The sequence below is a fragment of the Cetorhinus maximus genome, unplaced genomic scaffold (assembly GCF_964194155.1).
Source record: "Cetorhinus maximus unplaced genomic scaffold, sCetMax3.hap1.1 HAP1_SCAFFOLD_807, whole genome shotgun sequence".
Classification (NCBI taxonomy): domain Eukaryota; kingdom Metazoa; phylum Chordata; class Chondrichthyes; order Lamniformes; family Cetorhinidae; genus Cetorhinus; species Cetorhinus maximus.
In genome coordinates, this window is record NW_027596749.1 from 24,779 (window position 1) to 44,417 (window position 19,639).

Consider the following 19,639-nt stretch of genomic DNA (forward strand, 5'->3'; position numbering starts at 1 on the left):
AATCACAGCCCAGCCAAGAGAAATCTCACCAATCACAGCCCAGCCAAGGGAAATCTCACCAATCACAGCCCAGCAGAGAGAAATCTCACCAATCACAGCCCAGCAGAAATAGAAGGACAGAGGAGGGAGGGAGAGGGAGAGGAGCATGGGAGTGGGGGCCAGGGAGGAGAGGGGGGGCAGAAAGGGAGAGACAGTGTTAGTGAATGAGGGGGATTAGGGAGGGAGGGGGTGTTAGGGAAGGAATTGTGGGGATCAGGGATGGAGAGGGGTTATTGAAGGAGGGGGATTAGGGAGGGAAAGGGTTGTTAGGGATGGGGAGGGGGCATTAGGGAGGGAGTGGTGAGGGTCATAGAGGGAGAGGCGGGGATCAGGGAAGGAGAGGTGGGGGTAGGGCCATTAAGTGGCTGAAATGAAAAAGGGGGAGGAGTTTATGGAGGAGGGAGAGAGAGGCAGCGAAGAGGTGAGGGGGAGTTTGAAGGGAAAGAGGAGCAGGAGAGATGGAGGAGGAGTGGGGGAGATGAGGAGTGGGGGAGATGAGGAGGAGTGGGTGCGATGAGAAGGAGTGGGGGCGATGAGGAGGAGTGGGGGAGATGAGGAGGAGTGGGGGAGATGAGGAGGAGTGGGGGAGATGAGGAGAAGTGGGGGAGATGAGGAGGAGTGGGGGAGATGAGGAGGAGTGGGGGAGATGAGGAGGAGTGGGGGAGATGAGGAGGAGTGGGGGAGATGAGGAGGAGTGGGGGAGATGAGGAGGGGTGGGGGAGATGAGGAGGGGTGGGGGAGATGAGGAGGGGTGGGGGAGATGAGGAGGGGTGGGGGAGATGAGGAGGGGTGGGGGAGATGAGGAGGGGTGGGGGAGATGAGGAGGGGTGGGGGAGATGAGGAGGGGTGGGGGAGATGAGGAGGGGTGGGGGAGATGAGGAGGGGTGGGGGAGATGAGGAGGGGTGGGGGAGATGAGGAGGGGTGGGGAGATGAGGAGGGGTGGGGGAGATGAGGAGGAGTGGGGGCGATGAGGAGGGGTGGGGGAGATGAGGAGGGGTGGGGGAGATGAGGAGGGGTGGGGGAGATGAGGAGGGGTGGGTGAGGGGTGGGGGAGATGAGGAGGAGTGGGGGAGGGGTGGGGGAGGGGTGGGGGAGGGGTAGGGGAGATGAGGAGGAGTGGGGGAGGGGTGGGGGAGGGGTAGGGGAGATGAGGAGGAGTGGGGGAGGGGTGGGGGAGGGGTAGGGGAGAACACAGAGCAGAGATATCCTATGCGGGTGGATGAAGTGAGTGGGAGAACATATTGAAAGAGAGGAGAGTGAGAGAGGCATAAAGAGGAGGCCGCCCTCACACCAGTGATCATGGAGCATGCCTAATGAAAGGAAATGCAAACGGACTCACTTTTGGGAAGAAGGTGCGAATGACGAAGTATTTATATTCCAGGAAGGGAATCCCCTGACTGCGGTTTAACTCCTTAGTCAGATCGGTCATATCTGTCTGCAACTCAGCAAAACCTGCAGCATCAGGGAAAGGTCAAAGGTTAGGAATAGTTTCCTCATCAAATACAAGAAAGAGAAAGACCTCATTTCCATATCACCTGTCACAACCTCAGGACATCCCAAAGTGCTTTACAGCCAAGACCCTAGGACCACCCTGAGGAACTCCTGCAATGATGTCCTGGAGCTGAGACGATTGACCTCCAACAACCACAACCATCTTCCTTTGTGCTAGGTATGACTCCAACCAGCGGACAGTTTTCCCCCTGATTCCCATTGACTCCAGTTTTGCTAGGGCTGCTTGATGCCACACTCGGTCAAATGCTGCCTTGATGCCAAGGGCAGTCACTGTCACCTCACCTCAGGAGTTCAGCTCTTTTATCCATGTTTGAACTAAGGCTGTAATGAGGTCAGGAGCTCAGTGGCCCTGGCGGAACCCAAACTGGGCATTAATGAGCAGGTTATTGCTGAGTAAGTGCTGCTTAATGGCACTGTTGATGTCCCCTTCCATCACTCTGATGAATGGGATAAATGTTTTCAGGTAAATTGTTGTACTCTGCATATCTTACATGTGAATAAATCCAAATAGTGCCTTAGCCTGAACAATACAGTTGGCCTTCTGAAGTCATTGAAAAACCATTGCAATTGAGGTTTCATTGTTGAAGCTGTGATGTGCTAATCTGTATCTAGTCAAAAATAAAAGCACGGGTCTAGTTTTGTCAGAGAGTAGGTGGGAGCGACTGTACTGCTATTTCCACAGGAACATGCAGGGAGAGAAGGCTTAAGCTTTTGAGTATGTACCTTTACGGATCTCCTCCCGAATCTGAGCCTCCATCTCTTCCATCTGAAGCAGGGTCTTCTGCCGATATCGTTCTGCTCGACGGCTTTTTGTACAGAAAACGACCAGAGCTGCAAAATACAAGGGCAGACACACAGGCTGCTGAATGTCAGGCTGAATATCGTCAGCTGCTCTGACACAAAGAAGAGGTTCTACCAATTGCAGAGCAATGCAGTCAGCTTCAAACAATCCATCACTCAGAAAGGAAGCAACATCAGGATAGGAGGAGGCCATTCAGCCCATTGAGCCTGATACACAGAAACAGGAGATGACCATGTACACAGAGGGAAACAGTTAAAGAACTTCATCAGCCTTGTCATTGAATCAGATTCCATGACAGGGCCATTCATTTCTCTGCAATTCTCTCAGTGTGGAACAGAAGGAGCTGTGTTAATGTTTTGTGTGAAGTGTCTTTCTGATCTGACGTTCTGCTGTAACATTTTGCTCTTTGCCCCATCCAGACTGAGGTGAGTTTCTTACCAATGGCACAAGCCAGCAGCAACATGGCACACACCACAATCGACACCACGATGGAGGTCTCACTCTCTCCCAGCTGCACCATCGCTATCGTCTCATTGTATTTACCCACATGTACCTGCAACACAATCCACACAGGTCAGTGAAACACAGCACAGAGCAAACCAGCTGCACTCCAGGAGTTATCAAACCCAATCTACATCAGGATACAGCACTTATCAAACTCAGTGTACAGGATGTATAACCACAATAACAAATTGTATTTGTATAACACTCTAATATAGTAAAATATCCCACACAGGAGCACTATCAAACAGATTTGCACCCTGAGCCACATGAGGAGATAGTATGTTGATCTGCCAGTCAGCAGGAAAGAGGAGGCGTACATGGCTGACTGTGTAAAGGGGAATGTCACCTTTTTATGATGGAGCAGCTGGGCCTTCCTCTCCTGCCTGCGGCAGAGAGCAAACAGTGAAGGAAGTTGGGAGGAGTAGTGGTCAGGTGCAGATGTAGTGAGGCTACACGCCCCCTGAGGTCATTGGAGGAAGACATGTCCCTTGGGATCTAGCAGCGCTCCAGTGTTCTGGTAGGTGCTCCATAGAGACACATGTGTCACTGTTTGTCTCCCAGCTGCTGGAACTGGGAAATCTGGGCCAGATGACCAGAAACTTGATCAAAGAAGTATTTTTTAAAGAGAGTCATCAAGGAGAGAGGGGCTGAGACACAAAGCGGTTGAGGGCCCAGGCAGCTGAAGACACAGCCACCAATGGTGCAGAGATTAAAATCAGGGATGCACAAGTGACCAGAATTGAAGGACTGCAGATATCTTGGAGGCGTGTGGGGCTGGGGTATATTACAGAGATAGGGAGGGGTGAGGCCATGGAAGGATTTGAAAACAAGGTTGAGAATTTTAGATTGAGGCTTTGCTGGACCTGGATCCAATGTTGGTCAGCAAGTACAGGGACTTGAGTGAACAGGATCTGCTGTGAGTTAAGACATGGGCAGCAGAATTTGGACGTCAAGTTAATGGAGGGTAGAAGGTGAGAGAGCAGCCAGGGGTGCATTAAAATAGTCAAACCTATGGGAAAAATCTTCCCCCGATGGGGGGTTGTGTGGGGACAGGCGGGGGCAGGGGCGGGGGTGGGCGTGAACCCAATCAGCGCCCCTGATCGGAGCCACGCCGCCATTTTACCTGGGTGGGCCAATTAAGGTGTGTGTGCGAGAGAGCGCAGAAATTTGCCTCAGGGAGATCAGTTTGATATTTAAAAACTGAAATAAAGTAATTAAAAACTTTTAAAACATGTCCCCTCATGTGACACTGTCACATGAGCTGGAACATGTCAAAGAATTATTTTAAAAGTTTCTATTGAATTTTAAAACATTTCATGAAACCTCATCCCGCCCGTGGATGAGTTTCCATGAAAAATGTAAAGGCCGCCTGGGCTTTTTGCCTGCTGCCAACCTTAAGGTTGGATGGGCAGCTCATTTAATTGCTTAAATTAGTTTTTAACAGGCCTTAATAGGTCTTTGACAGTTCGGTGGGCGCGCAGAAATCTAAATGATGCGTGATGATGTCAGGACAACCACCCAACATCACCCCGCATCATTTCACGCATCGGCGAGCAGGCCCCGCGAATGTGGAATTTAGCAGAGATGTTAACTGAGTCAGCAATATTACACAGGTGGATATATGTGGTCTTGGCGATGGACTGCGTATGCAGTAGGCAGTCATCTCGGGGTCAAGTACAACATCAAGGCTGTGAACAGTCTGGCTCACTACATCAGGACACAGGTTGAGTGTGTTGGTCACAACCTGTTCCGTCTGTGCTGTAGCCCTATGGGAGACTCAAAGACTTTATAATCTGTCCAAGCGAGCATTGAAGTATGAGGTCTTAGCGTTAAATTCAATTAAATAAAATTCAATGAAGCACACAGCTGTCAGCAGACCTGAGCAGAGACTGTATTAACGCACTTAGCCTGGTCTGGCTTACCTTAGAGCCAGACACAGGATTAGTGTGTGCAGTCAAAGTGTCACATTACCACAGCAACAGCTGTCTCGGACCACTGGGTTAAGCACACAATTGGAGTTTGCAGCTCTGTCGGAAGTGCTGTGATACAGAGGAGATGGTAAAGCAAGTCCTATCTCTTCTCTTAGCTGGATGTATTCAATGATGTTCAGTGAGTTCTCACCAGTAACCAATGTCTATGTCTCAATCACCATTGCTGAGTCAGATTTATCTCAATGCTGTTGGTGGGAGTTTGGCTGCTGCATTTCCTATAATTAAGCAATGGTGTTGTGATCTGGAATACACTGACTGAAAAGGTGGAGAAAGCAGATTAAGTAATAACTTTCAAAAGGGAATTAGAAACTAGGGAAGAAGTTAACAGGGTGCTGGGAACAAGCAGGGGATGGGATTAATTGGATTCGGAGATTCCAACAGAAGGCTTCATCGACTCTGAAGCACTTTTGGACCTCCTGATGTCATTAAAGGCGCTATATAAATGCAAGTCCCTCTTTGCTTATTTGGGTCTAACCCAATCAGAACCTGAGAAATATGGAGGGTCAGAGCATGGGGGGGATTAACCCAGAGTGCCGGGGGGGCGGGATTTAACCCAGAGCGGGGGGAGGAGGGGGAGGGAGGGGAGAGAAGGGAGGGAGGGAGGGTGGGGTGGGGGGGGGGGGGGAAGGAAGGGAGGGGGGTTGGGGGAGGGGGGGATGAAGTGGGAGGGGAATTTCACCCAGAGCGCCGGGGGGCGGCGGGGTGGATTTAATGCTTCATATCTGATGATGAAGAGCTCCAAATCTGAAACTCCTCACTTGGAATAGTCCAAACACAGAGGAGCACATTGTGTCTGGTTAACAATTTCCTCCCTTTTCTCTTACTTACTATGACTGGCAACTGTCTCTCATCGGATTCCAGTGAGACATTCACTGCACAATGAATCTTTCCCTTCACAACGTAGATGTCACAGGGAAAAGAGCCAATCATCACTTTGTATTCTTCTGGTGCCAATTTCAAGTTGTCTTGTATTTTCTAAGGGAGAAGATAGAGACAAGACACAGTGAGCATACAGACTGTGAGAGAAGGAGAAAGAGAGAGGGAGATAGAGAGAGAGACAGTGAGGGAGAGAGAGAGAGAGAGAGTGAGGAAGAGAGAGAGAGAGAAAGCGAGAGGAGGACCCTGGGACAGGCAGTCAGCAGCACCTAGAGGAGAGTGAGAAGAGGGCCTTGGGACAGGCGGTCAGCAGCTCCTAGAGGAGAGCGAGAGAACGGGACCTGTCAGGGCTGAAGTGTGATATCAAAGGAAAACAGGTAGATGATTGGTGGGTATTTCTTCTGTATTTCTTTTGATTGGCCAAGTGGTTTAAATCAGGAGATGTTATTGCAGCTGAAGAGTACAGTGAAGAAATTCATTTTTTAAATATTTAACCAATTTAATTAATTAAATAGAATAGAGATGGCTGGGCAGGTGATGTGTTGCAGCTGTAGTATGTGGGAGCTGCTGGGCACCAGTGCCATCCACGGTGACCACATCTGTAGCAAGTGTTGGCTGCTTGAGGAGCTTCGGCTCAGAGTTGATGAACTGGAGTCCGAGCTGCGGACACTGCGACACGTCAGGGAGGAGGAGAGTTACCTGGACACTGTTTTAGGAGACAGTCACACCCCTTAGATTAATTACATCAAATTTGGATCGTGGTCAGGGACAGGAGGGTGTGACTGTGAGTGAGGCGGGTATGGGGATCCAGAATTTAGCTTTGGAGGAGCCTCAGCCAGTGCCCTTGACCAATGGGTACAAGGTTCTTGCTCCCAGTGTGGACGAGGACACAGACTGCAGGGAGGATGAGCGAGCTGACCACAGCACCATGGTACAGACCGCCATTCAAGTGGGGGGAGAAAAGAGAAATGTAGCAGTAATAGGGGATAGCATAGTTAGGGGAATAGATACTGTTCTCTGCAGCAAAGACAGAGAGTCCCGAAGGCTGTGTTGCCTACCTGGTGCCAGGGTTAAGGACGTCTCTTCTGAGCTGGAGAGGAACTTGGAGTGGGAGGGGAAGGATCCAGTTGCTATGGTCCACTTAGGTACCAATGACATAGGTAGGACTAGGAAAGAGGTTCTGCTGAGGGACTACGAACAGCTCGGGGCTAAATTAAAAAGCAAAACCACAAAGGTAATAATCTCCGGAATACTACCTGAGTCACATGCAAATTGACATAGGGTAAATTGGCGTAGGGTAAATTGGCGTAGGGTAAATAAGATTAGAGAGGTTAATGCGTGGTTCAAAGATAGGTATGGGAGAAATGAGTTCCAATTCATGGGGTACTGGCACCAGTACTGGGGAGGGAGAGAGCTGTTCCATTGGGACGGGCTTCATTTGAACCATGCTGGGACCAGTGTCCTGGCGAATCATATAACTAGGGTTGCGGATAGGACTTTAAACTAATTAGCAGGGGGAGGGTTCAATTGAAGGGAAGTTTAACCAATCAAAAAGGAACGAGAGAGCAGAGGTGCAGGGCAGTGAAGAGGCAAACGATAATCAAAGTGTGACAGGAAGGAGCAGAAAATATAAGCAGAAGAGTGCAGCAGAAATTAGAACCAGAATGAGTCATATTGGTAAAAAGTCAAAGCTTAAAGCTCTTTATCTAAATGCATGCAGCATTTGTAACAAGACAGATGAGTTGAAGGCACAAATAGAAATAAATGAATATGACTTGATAGTTATTACAGAGACATGGTTGCAGGGTGACAATGACCGGGAACTCTGGAAAAATAGGCAAAAAGGAAAAAGAAGTGGGGTAGCTTTGTTAATAAAGGAAGGTATCAGTGCGGTGGTGAGTAGTGATACAGTTACAATAGATCGTGATGTGGAATCAGTTTGGGTGGAAATAAGGAATAGCAAGGGGAAGAAGTCACATGTAGCTGTCGTCTATAGGCCCCCGAAGAGTTGCCTCACTGTAGAACAAAGTACAAATTGGGAAATAATGGAGGTGTGTAAGAAGGGTGCTACAATTGTCGTGGGTGATTTTAATCTGCATATTGACTGGACAAAACAGATTGGCAGGGATAACATGGAAGACAAATTTGTAGAGTGCATCAGGGATTGTTTCTTAGAGATATATGCTGCAGAACCTACCCAGGAACAGGCTATTTTAGATCTAGCAATGTGTAATGAGGTGGGATTAATAAGAGATATCATAGTTAAGGATCCTCTAGGGGTAGTGATCACAACATGGTAGAATTTCAAATTCAGTTTGAGCAACTCGGGTCTCAAACCAGTGTCCTCAACTTAAATAAGGGCAATTACAGAGGTATGAAGAAAGAGTTGTCTAAAGCGGGCTGGGAAAATAGACTAAGGGGAAGGTCAGCGGATGAGCAGTGGCAGACATTTAGGCAGATATTTCATAACGCTCAGCAAAAATTTATCCAGGTCATAAAGAAGGACTGAATGAGAAGGATGAACCACCCATGGTTAATAAAGATGGGCAAGGAGAATATCCAATCAAAAACTAAGGCATACAAAACTAGTGATAGACCAGAGGATTGGGAATTTTTTATGAACCAGAAGCGAATGACTAAAAAGCTAATAAAGAGGGAGAAAATTGATTATGAAAGTAAATTGGCAAGAAATATAAAAATAAACAGCAAGAGTTTCTACGGTATATAAAAAGAGAGAGAGTAGCTAAAGTGAGAGTGGGACCAATGGAGGATGCGACTGGAGAATTGATAATGGGGAACAGGGAAATGGCAGATAATTTAAATCAATATTTTGCATCAGTCTTCACGGTGGAGGACACTATAAACATTCCAAAGATATCAGATAAGCAAGGAGCTAATGGGGGGGAAGATCTTGTAACAGTCTCTATCACGAGGGACAAAGTATTTGACAAACTAATGGGACTAAAAGCAGACAAGTCACCAGGACTTGATGGCCTGCATCCAAGGGTTTTAAAGGAAGTGGCTGCAGAGATAGTGGAGGAATTGGTCGAAATATTCCAGAACTCACTGGATTCCGGGAGGGTCCCAGCGGGTTGGAAAACGGCTAATGTGATGCCCTGTTCAAGAAGGGAGGGAGACAAAAAGCAGGAAACTGTAGGCCAGTCAGCCTAATATCTGTCATTGGGAAAATACTAGAGTCCATTATTAAGGAAGAAATAGCAAGACATTTAGAAAAGCTTAAAGCAATTAAACAGAGTCAACATGGTTTTGTGAAAGAAAAATCATATCTGACAAATTTGCTAGAGTTCTTTAAGGATATAACAAGCAGAATTGTTAAAGGGGAACCGGTCGATGTAGTATATGTGTATTTCCAGAAGGCATTCGATAAGGTGTCACATAAAAGGTTATTGCACAAGATAGGAGCTCACAGTATTGGGTAATGTACTAGCATGGATTGAGGATTGGTTAACACACAGAAGACAGAGTCGGGATTAATGGGTCTTTCTCAGGTTGGAAAGACATAACTAGTGGAGTACCACAAGGATCAGTCCTAGGACCTCAATTCTTTACTATCTATATTGATAACTTGGAGGTGGGGGGGGTGCAAATGTATCCAAATTTTGTGACGATACAAAAATAGGTGGGAGGGCATGTTGTGATGAGGACATAAGGAATCTGCAAGGGGATATAGACAGGTTGAGTGAGTGGGCAAAAACTTGGCAGATGGGGTTTAATGTAGGAAAGTGTGAGGTCATGCACTTTGGTAGGAAGAATCAAAAGGCAGACAATTATTTAAATGGAGAGAGACTCCAAAAAAGTGCAGCACAGAGGGACCTGGGTGTTCTTGTGCATGAAACACAAAAAGTTAGCATGCAGGTGCAGCAAGTAATTAAGAAGACAAATGGAATTTTGGCCTGTATTGCTAGGGGGTTGGAGCTTAAAAATAAGGAAGTCTTGTTACAGCTGTACAGGGTGTTGGTGAGGCCGCACCTGGAGTACTGTGTACAGTTTTGGTCCCTGTATTTAAGAAAGGATATACTGGCATTGGAGGCTGTTCAAAAGAGATTCACTAGGCTGATTCCTGGGATGAAGGGGTTGACTTATCAAGAACGGCTAAACAGGTTAGGCCTTTATTCATTAGAGTTTAGAAGAATGAGGGGTGATCTTATTGAAAAGTACAAGATTCTGAGGGGGCTTGACAGGGTAGATGTTGAGAAGATGTTTCCACTAGAGGGGGAATCTCGAACTAGGGGACATAGTTACAGAATAAGGGGACACTCATTTAAAACTCAGATGCAAAGGAATTTTTCCTCTCAGAGGGTGGCGAATATCTGGAATTCTCTACCTCAGGGAGTTGTGGAGGCTAGATCACTGAAAGTAGTTAAAGAGGAGGTAGATAGATTTTGACATATTGGAGCGTTGGGGGCTATGAGGAGCTGGCACGAAAGAGGAGTTGATGCCTGGGGCAGATCAGCTATGATCTTATTGAATGGCAGGGCAGGATTGAGGGGCCGAATGGCCTACTCCTGCTCCTATTTCTTATGTTCTTATGAGACAGAGTGAGAGAGGGGAACATAGAGAGAGAGACAGAGAGAGATAGAGAGATGGTGAGAGCAAGAGACTGAGAGGGAGAGGGCACAGGGAGCATACAGACTGAGAGTGAAAGAGGACTCAGGGGTGAGTGCACAGTGATCAGGAACAGGATATCTCTAACTGAATGAAGCTAAAAGTATGGGAGGGGTGTGAAACAGAGGGTCTCCATGCCCTGTAGAAGTGCACTAGTCTGTACCTTCGCACAAAAGGCTCTGGGGGTTGAGAATGGTTACTGGATTTACAACAGGGCCTTCAACACACTGACAGTTTACATTCTTATCCGGTCGCAGGAGCTCCCATACGAGAGATATTATAAAACAAGGGTTGAGCCTCATGAGTCACCTACCTCAATGACCAGTGTGAGGGGTTCCCCCTCATGGTGTTTAATCAGCTTCTCCTTGCGGTAGAAGTGTGGGTCATTGTAATACTGCAGGGTGAGTGCTGCACTGTCACGTGACAAAGACACAGGTTCCTGGTAGCGGATCCCATTAATATAGAAATGAATGTTCACCACAGAAACCAAATAGGGAGGGGAAGGGCAGATGAGAAGAGAGTCACTCTCGACTACACAGACCTGTATAAATATGAACAGAGATGTACATATTAATAATCACAATTGTTCCGATGATGCTACCCTGTCCCGTTCTAACTCGCTCCCCCTGTTCCGGCATCACTCGCTCCCCTGTCCCGGCATCAATCGCTCCCCCGTCCCGGCATCAATCGCTCCCCCGTCCCGGCATCACTCGCTCCCCCGTCCCGGCATCACTCGCTCCCCCTGTCCCGGCATCACTCGCTCCCCCGTCCCGGCATCACTCGCTCCCCCGTCCCGGCATCACTCGCTCCCCCGTCCCGGCATCACTCGCTCCCCCGTCCCGGCATCACTCGCTCCCCCTGTCCCGGCATCACTCGCTCCCCCCGTCCCGGCATCACTCGCTCCCCCCGTCCCGGCATCACTCGCTCACTCCTTTACGAACAGACCTGATCGCACCAAAACAAACCTTCATTATTTTGCCCACATTTCCCAATAAACAGAAAATCGCTCTCTGAAAACACTGTAACATGAGGCTGCTCTTTTAAACACACTCCCATCCTTAACACCTGTACTATTAAACAAACATTCCACATATTAAAAGCAAATGATTCTTATTAACATTACATTAATTGTATTTACTCCAGAACCGGCCTTTTAAACATCGACTGTGTAAAACAAACATTTCTGTGTAGCTGTTGAAAGACAATGTTAAGAACTCACCGACTGAGCTTTTCCAACGCCTTCAACCGCCATGTGTACGCTCTGTACTAAACTAAATCTCTGCCCCTTCACAGTGATTCGTCTTCCACCGCTGTGGGGAGAAAGCAGCGGGTTACAACAGTGGGCAGTAACACGTGGAACTGTTTATCGTAATGTGATTACTCCACACTGCAGGGGAACTAGAGCAGTCCCTGGGCAAACTGCCAATGCCAACTTGAGATAACTTAGTCAATGACGATATAGCAATACTGACTGGAAGTTCAATACAGAGATGAGAGTCATACATGGACCTTACCTCCATTGTGCATAATTCTCTCTTACCTGACGTAGCTGGTGTTTGGGCTGATACCATTTATTGATGGATTCTCCCGATACCTGAAGGTCACATTCTTGCCGATACAATATTTCTTCTCGAAGAGGACACAAATGGGAATAGCTGTCTCAGGTACAGACAGGGCTGGCATCACACAAGTAATAGAATTCTGGGTCCGTCTTAACAAAAAGGAAAACAAATCAGAAACTCACGAATTCCGATTGAAAATTTCTACAACTTTAAATTACATTTATCTAGAACATTAAATCGTGCAAACCTCCCCAAGGCACATCGTGAAAGTCGAAGACGCTTGGTACACCTTGGAATGGAGAATGCAAACACCCCGGAATGGGGCATTAGAACTGGAAACACCCCGAAATGGGGCATTAGAACTGGAAACACCCCGGAATGGGGCATTAGAACTGGAAACACGCTGGAATGGGGCATTAGAACTGGAAACACCCCGGAATGGGGCATTAGAACTGGAGACACCCCGGAATGGGGCATTAGAACTGGAAACACCCCGGAATGGGGCATTAGAACTGGAGACACCCCGGAATGGGGCATTAGAACTGGAGACACCCCGGAATGGGGCATTAGAACTGGAAACACCCCGGAATGGGGCATTAGAACTGGAAACACCCTGGAATGGGGCATTAGGACTGGAAACACCCCGTAATGGGGCATTAGGACTGGAGACACCCCGGAATGGGGCATTAGAACTGGAGACACCCCGGAATGGGGCATTAGAACTGGAGACACCCCGGAATGGGGCATTAGGACTGGAAACACCCCGGAATGGGGCATTAGGACTGGAAACACCCCGGAATGGGGCATTAGGACTGGAAACACCCCGGAATGGGGCATTAGGACTGGAAACACCCCAGAATGGGGCATTAGAACTGGAGACACCCCGGAATGGGGCATTAGGACTGGAAACACCCCGGAATGGGGCATTAGAACTGGAAACACCCCGGAATGGGGCATTAGAACTGGAAACACCCTGGAATGGGGCATTAGAACTGGAGACACCATGTATTGATGAATCACAGCGAATAAGAAATTAACCACCTTCGGGGCAGGGTAAGAGATGATCACCCATCGCATGAGGATTCCACTGCAGTCTACATTGACAGGGCCCTCGACTGTGTCTGTTTCACTCCCCACATTTTACTTTTACCCTCACCCATTCCAGGTCCCCCCCATTTCCTGAATCATGACAGGGTTCCCCTTATCCTCACCTTTCACCCCATTCAAAGGATCATCCTCCACCATTTCCACCACCAAATACCCCCTCCCCTGTCAGCATTCCAAAGGGACTGTGCCCTCCACGGGAATGGGGCATTAGACATGGAGACATCCCGGAATGGGGCATTAGGACTGGAGACATCCCGGAATGGGGCATTAGAACTGGAAACACCCCGGAATGGGGCATTAGGACTGGAGACACTGCAGAATGGGGCATTAGAACTGGAAACACCCCGGTATGGGGCATTAGAACTGCAAACACCCTGGAATGAGGCATTAGTGGACACCCTGATCCATTCCTCAATTACCCCAACATCCTCTCCCCTTCCCACGGCACCTTTCCATGCAAGAGCAGGAGGATTAACACGTGCCCTTTTACCTCCTCTCTCCTCACCTTCTAAAGCCCAAACCCTCCTTCCAGGTGAACCAATGATTTACACGTACGTCTTTCAATTTAAAATGCCATATTTGCTGCTCACAATGTGGCCTATGTTAGGGAGACCATATGTGGATTGGGTGACTGCTTTGCAGAATACCCCTCTGTTCAGTCTGTAAGCATGGCCCTGAGCTATTGGTGGCCTATTCTCCATCGTGCTCTCACGTTGACATCTCTGTCCTTGACCTGCTGCTCTGTTCCAAATGAAGCTCAACGCAAACTGGAGGAACAGCACCTAAACTCCAGTTGGGCTCTTTTCAGCCTTCTGAGTTCAGAAAGTTCCGACTGTACCCTGTGATCTATGATCAGTGATCAGTGATCTGTGATCTGTGATCTGTGATCTCTGCCTCCATTTGGTTTCATTTTTCTTTGCAGGTTTTGTTTTTTCCTCTTTCTCATTTGCCTTTTTCTTTGCTTTTGGACGGCTGCTATTCAGGATCCAGCCATTGACACCCCTACTAGACACATCTTTTGTTTCTTTACCTGTCCCACTATCAATCCCTTTGCACCATGAAACCTTTTATAATTTAACCTCTCCTGCCCTCCGCCCTATCACACACCTTCCCTTTGTTCTTTTCCCATCCTTGCCCCATTCTCTTGCTCAAAACCTCTTACATTTCTACCTTTCCCAGTTCAGGTGAAACTGAACTGTTCAGGTAATTCTGTTTCTCTCTCTCTCACAGAGGCTGCCTGACCTGCTGAGCATTTCCAGCAGTTTCTGTTTTTAGTTCAGATTTCCAGCATCTGCAGTGCTTTATTTCCGCTCATTTTAAAATTCTCATCAATGTTTGCAAATCCCTCCAGGCTTGGTTGATCCTGCCTCTGTAATCTCCTCTAGCCCCACAATTCTCCGAGATCTTTCTGCCTGTTGAGTGCCCCCTGATTTTAATCACTCTGCTATTGGTGGCTGTGCCTTCAGTGCCTGGACCCAAGGCTCTGGAATTCCCTCCCTACACCTCTCTACCTCCCCTTCCTCCTTCAAGACCCCAAAATCTATCCCTTTGGTCACCTGACCTATTGTCTCCTTACATAGCTCAGTGTCATTTTTTAGAATGCTCGAGTAACATTAAAGACACTGTATAAATATACATTGTTGTTGATGAGAGGGACAACTCCAAGTCCTGGACAGGTACATTAAGGCCTCTTGAAAGCTTAAGGTGAAATATAAATATTGATGTCACTTTAAAAACTGCCTTCACAGCCACATCGATTGCTTTCCTCTATTTAGACTTCTACATGTTCTTTTGCGTAGAGGGGATAAGGCTGGATATAAACATTGATGGATTGATGTCTGAATGACTTACTTTAGATCTGTACAGTCCTTGGAGCCATTGACGGTGACCCTCAAGGCAGCACCAATGTGTAGGTTGGTGCCATTGATGGTAACTTTGGTCCCTCCAGCTTTGGGCCCTTGATCTGGATATACTGTGTAGACTTCTGGAAGCTGGTCAGGATAAAGACAAACAGAACTCAAAGCTAGACTAACATCTGGGCAGTTTCTCTTCATCCAATTAAGCCCATAGGGCAGAATTTTTCTCTTATAGTGCGGGCGCGTGCCCGACCCAAACGACAGTAAAATAGTGCGCGGTGACCTCATCGCTCACCATGGCGATATTTCACTTGGTGCGCGTGCGAGGCGACGGCAGTGCACCCACCAACAACTAAACCGCCTATTAAGGCCCTTAATCAATGAATTGAATCAATTTTTTCACTGCCTGTTCAACCGTTCAGTTGGCAGGTGGGCAAATAGGCCAAGCGGCCTTTGCATTTTTGGTGAAAGCTCATCCACGGGCGGGACGAGATTTCAATCAGTGATTTTAAAAAAACTTTCAAAACTCATATTTAACAAGTCCCCTGAGGCAGCTCTGTATCTTCAGGGAGCTTTCACAGCACGCTCCCCCACGCATGTGTACACTTCAACGCTCACCCTCCTCCCACCCCCACCCCGGCAGTGCCCATCATTGCAGCGCACGATTCACAATGGCTGGCCGTTAATTGGTCAGACAGCATGAAATCGTGGCGGGGGCCCGACCGCGGGTGGTGGTCAGCTTCGCGTCCACTCCCAGGCCCGCCTGCCCCGCCCGCCTGCCCAATGAGGGCAAAATTCTGCCCATCATGTGGCCAACAAATCTGCAGATACTTATTGAGAAACAGTGTGATATTAGACAGTGTGAAGGGACGGATGACCTGACGGAGGTCTCCCAAGATTACTAAGTGCAACACTGATGTGAATAATAACACCTCGTGTGCATTGGTCTGTGAGATAATAATGGTGCACATCCCAAAGGTCGTTCCCCACCCCCACCTCAACATCCCAGTCCCAGTGGAATGTCCATTCCCCACCCCCACCCCTGCCCAATGCCCATTCCCCACCCCCACCCCAGCCCAATACCCGTTCCCCACCCCCACTTAATTGTCCATTCCCCACCCTCAACGCATCCCAATGCCCATTCCCCACCACAATGTCCATTCCCCACTCCCGCACCCCACCACACTGTCCATTCCCCACTCCCGCACCCCACCACACTGTCCATTCCCCACTCCCCCACCCCACCACAATGTCCATTCCCCACCCCCACCCCACCACAATGTCCATTCCCCACTCCCGCACCCCACCACACTGTCCATTCCCCACTCCCCCACCCCACCACACTGTCCATTCCCCACTCCCCCACCTCACCACAATGTCCATTCCCCACTCCCCCACCCCACCACACTGTCCATTCCCCACTCCCCCACCCCACCACAATGTCCATTCCCCACTCCCCCACCCCACCACACTGTCCATTCCCCACTCCCGCACCCCACCACACTGTCCATTCCCCACTCCCGCACCCCACCACAATGTCCATTCCCCACTCCCGCACCCCACCTCAATGTCCATTCCCCACTCCCGCGCCCCACCACACTGTCCATTCCCCACTCCCCCACCCCACCACACTGTCCATTCCCCACTCCCGCACCCCACCTCAATGTCCATTCGCCACTCCCGCGCCCCACCACAATGTCCATTCCCCACTCCCCCACCCCACCACACTGTCCATTCCCCACTCCTGCACCCCACCACAATGTCCATTCCCCACTCCCCCACCCCACCACACTGTCCATTCCCCACTCCCGCACCCCAACGCAATGTCCATTCCCCACTCCCGCACCCCACCACAATGTCCATTCCCCACTCCCCCACCCCACCGCAATGTCCATTACCCACTCCCCCACCCCAACGCAATGTCCATTACCCACTCCCCCACCCCAACGCAATGTCCATTACCCACTCCCCCACCCCACCACACTGTCCATTCCCCACTCCCCCACCCCACCACACTGTCCATTCCCCACTCCCCCACCCCACCACAATGTCCATTCCCCATGCCCGCACCCCAACGCAATGTCCATTCCCCACTCCCGCACCCCACCACAATGTCCATTCCCCACTCCCCCACCCCACCACAATGTCCATTACCCACTCCCGCACCCCACCACAATGTCCATTCCCCACTCCCGCGCCCCACCACAATGTCCATTCCCCACTCCCGCGCCCCACCACACTGTCCATTCCCCACTCCCGCGCCCCACCACACTGTCCATTCCCCTCTCCCCAACCCCACCACACTGTCCATTCCCCACTCCCGCACCCCACCACACTGTCCATTACCCACTCCTCCAACCCACCACAATGTCCATTACCCACTCCCCCACCCCACCACACTGTCCATTCCCCACTCCCCCACCCCACCACAATGTCCATTCCCCACTCCCCCACCCCACAACAATGTCCATTCCCCACTCCCCCACCCCACCACACCGTCCATTCCCCACTCCCCCACCCCACCACACCGTCCATTCCCCACTCCCCCACCCCACCACACCGTCCATTCCCCACTCCCCCACCCCACCACACCGTCCATTCCCCACTCCCCCACCCCACCACACCGTCCATTCCCCACTCCCCCACCCCACCACACCGTCCATTCCCCACTCCCCCACCCCACCACACCGTCCATTCCCCACTCCCCCACCCCACCACAATGTCCATTCCCCACCCCCACCCCAGCCCAATGCCCATTACAGCCAGCGTTTAAAGCTAATAAAAAAACCCAATCAGTGTGACATACAGGAATGGACATAGGGATGGGGGTGGGGAATGGAGTGGGTGTGCAGAATTGGCATTGGGGTGGGCGTGGGGAATGGGGTGGGAGTTGGGAATAGGTATTGGGGTTGGTGTGGGGACTGGACATTGGGTTGTGGTTGAGGGACCACCCATTCACTGTATGTCACACCGATTGGGTTTTTTTTAAGCTTCGGACACTGGCTCTAAGTCGAGGCCTTGACTGTTTGTGAAAGGTTCCCTGTCAGCCGGCTCTTTGTCAAACTCTCACACTCAGAGCCATGAGCTGTACAGCTTACAGGTTCAGTGGTCCTCCAGGATAGCTTACAGTGCAAAGACAATGAAACAATTCCCTTTACAGGAACTGGTTTAAGACAGAATTGTCCACATCTCAGTATCCAGGTGTTTCCTGGGTTATTGTAGGAGTTACAAAGAATGCTCCCTCCCTTTGTTGAAGTTGCAGTACATTCTCTGGTTCAATTCAGACTCCAGCAACAGACTCCAAGTGGCCGGAAGCGTCCTGGAAACCATGCAGTCCACATGTAGCAATTCTCAGATCCCAGAGGACAGGCGCCAGTCAGGGAAGTGGACAAACAACGGAAAACCATTTAACAGCATCTACCAGCTGAGCTTTATTTCAATAAATAGTTCAAAGAATTAAAGTGTAAAGCAGAGAAAATTTCAGAACTAACAAAAAATTCAAATCAAATGAAGGGTTCAGTTAAAAATTTAAAACTGAGATAGAGACTGGAATCTAATCGAGGGGTTCGGGTGGTTTATGTATAGAATAACAGATACCCGGGAGTGAGTTACAGACTGGAATCTAATCGAGGGGTTCGGGTGGTTTATATATAGAATAACAGATACCCGGGAGTGAGTTACAGACTGGAATCTAATCGAGGGGTTCGGGTGGTTTATACATAGAATAACAGATACCCGGGAGTGAGTTACAGATTGCAATCTAATCGAGGGGTTCGGGTGGTTTATATATAGAATAACAGATACCCGGGAGTGAGTTACAGACTGGAATCTAATCGAGGGGTTCGGGTGGCTTATACATAGAATAACAGATACCCGGAAGTGAGTTACAGACTGGAATCTAATCGATGGGTTCAGGTGGTTTATATATAGAATAACAGATACAGAATCACAGAATCACACAGTGCAGAAGAGACCCTTCGGCCCATCGAATCTGCACCGACACATGAGAAACACCTGACATACCTACATAATCCAATTTACCGGCACTTGGCCCATAGCCTTGAATGTTATGACGTGCCAAGTGCTCATCCAGGTACTTTTTAAAGGATGTGAGGCAACCCGCCACCACCACCCTCCCAGGCAGTGCATTCCAGACCATCACCACCCTCTGGGAAAAAAGGTTTTGCCACACATCCCCCCTAAACATCCTGCCCCTCACCTTGAACTTATGGCCCATTGTGACTAACCCTTCAACTAAGGGGAACAGCTGCTCCCTATCCATCCTGTCCATGCCCCTCATAATCTTGTACACCTCGATCAGGTCGTCCCTCAGTCTTCTCTGCTCCAACGAAAACAACCCAAGTCTATCCAACATCACTTCATAACTTAAATGTTTCATCCCAGGCAACATCCTGGTGAATCTGCTCTGCAACCTCTCCAGTGCAATCACATCCTTCCTATAATGGTACGACCAGAACTGCACACAGTACTCCAGCTGTGGCCTCACCACACACTCGGGAGTGAGTTACAGACTGGAATCTAATCGAGGGGTTCGGTGTGGTTTATATATAGAATAACAGATACCCGGGAGTGAGTTACAGACTGGAATCTAATCGAGGGGTTCGGGTGGATTATATATAGAATAACAGATACCCGGGAGTGAGTTACAGACTGGAATCTAATCGAGGGGTTCGGGTGGTTTATATATAGAATAACAGATACCAGGGAGTGAGTTACAGACTGGAATCTAATCGAGGGGTTCA

At 49.2% G+C, this 19,639-nt stretch overlaps 1 protein-coding gene across 1 annotated transcript in view; it reads right to left on the reverse strand.

Moving 5' to 3' along the window:
* The window catches only part of plxnd1 (plexin D1), a gene marked incomplete at its 3' end in the record, with an annotated part of 127,196 nt that overhangs the window by 21,213 nt on the left and 86,344 nt on the right, over positions 1-19,639 (reverse strand). Inside the window, exons 15-22 of the mRNA XM_078535998.1 lie at positions 14,872-15,011; positions 11,892-12,062; positions 11,571-11,661; positions 10,665-10,892; positions 5,678-5,824; positions 2,793-2,907; positions 2,276-2,383; positions 1,380-1,492 (exon numbers count right to left, since the gene is read on the reverse strand). Coding sequence (XP_078392124.1) covers positions 1,380-1,492; positions 2,276-2,383; positions 2,793-2,907; positions 5,678-5,824; positions 10,665-10,892; positions 11,571-11,661; positions 11,892-12,062; positions 14,872-15,011 — 1,113 coding nt within the window. The remainder of the gene's footprint in view (positions 1-1,379; positions 1,493-2,275; positions 2,384-2,792; positions 2,908-5,677; positions 5,825-10,664; positions 10,893-11,570; positions 11,662-11,891; positions 12,063-14,871; positions 15,012-19,639) is intronic.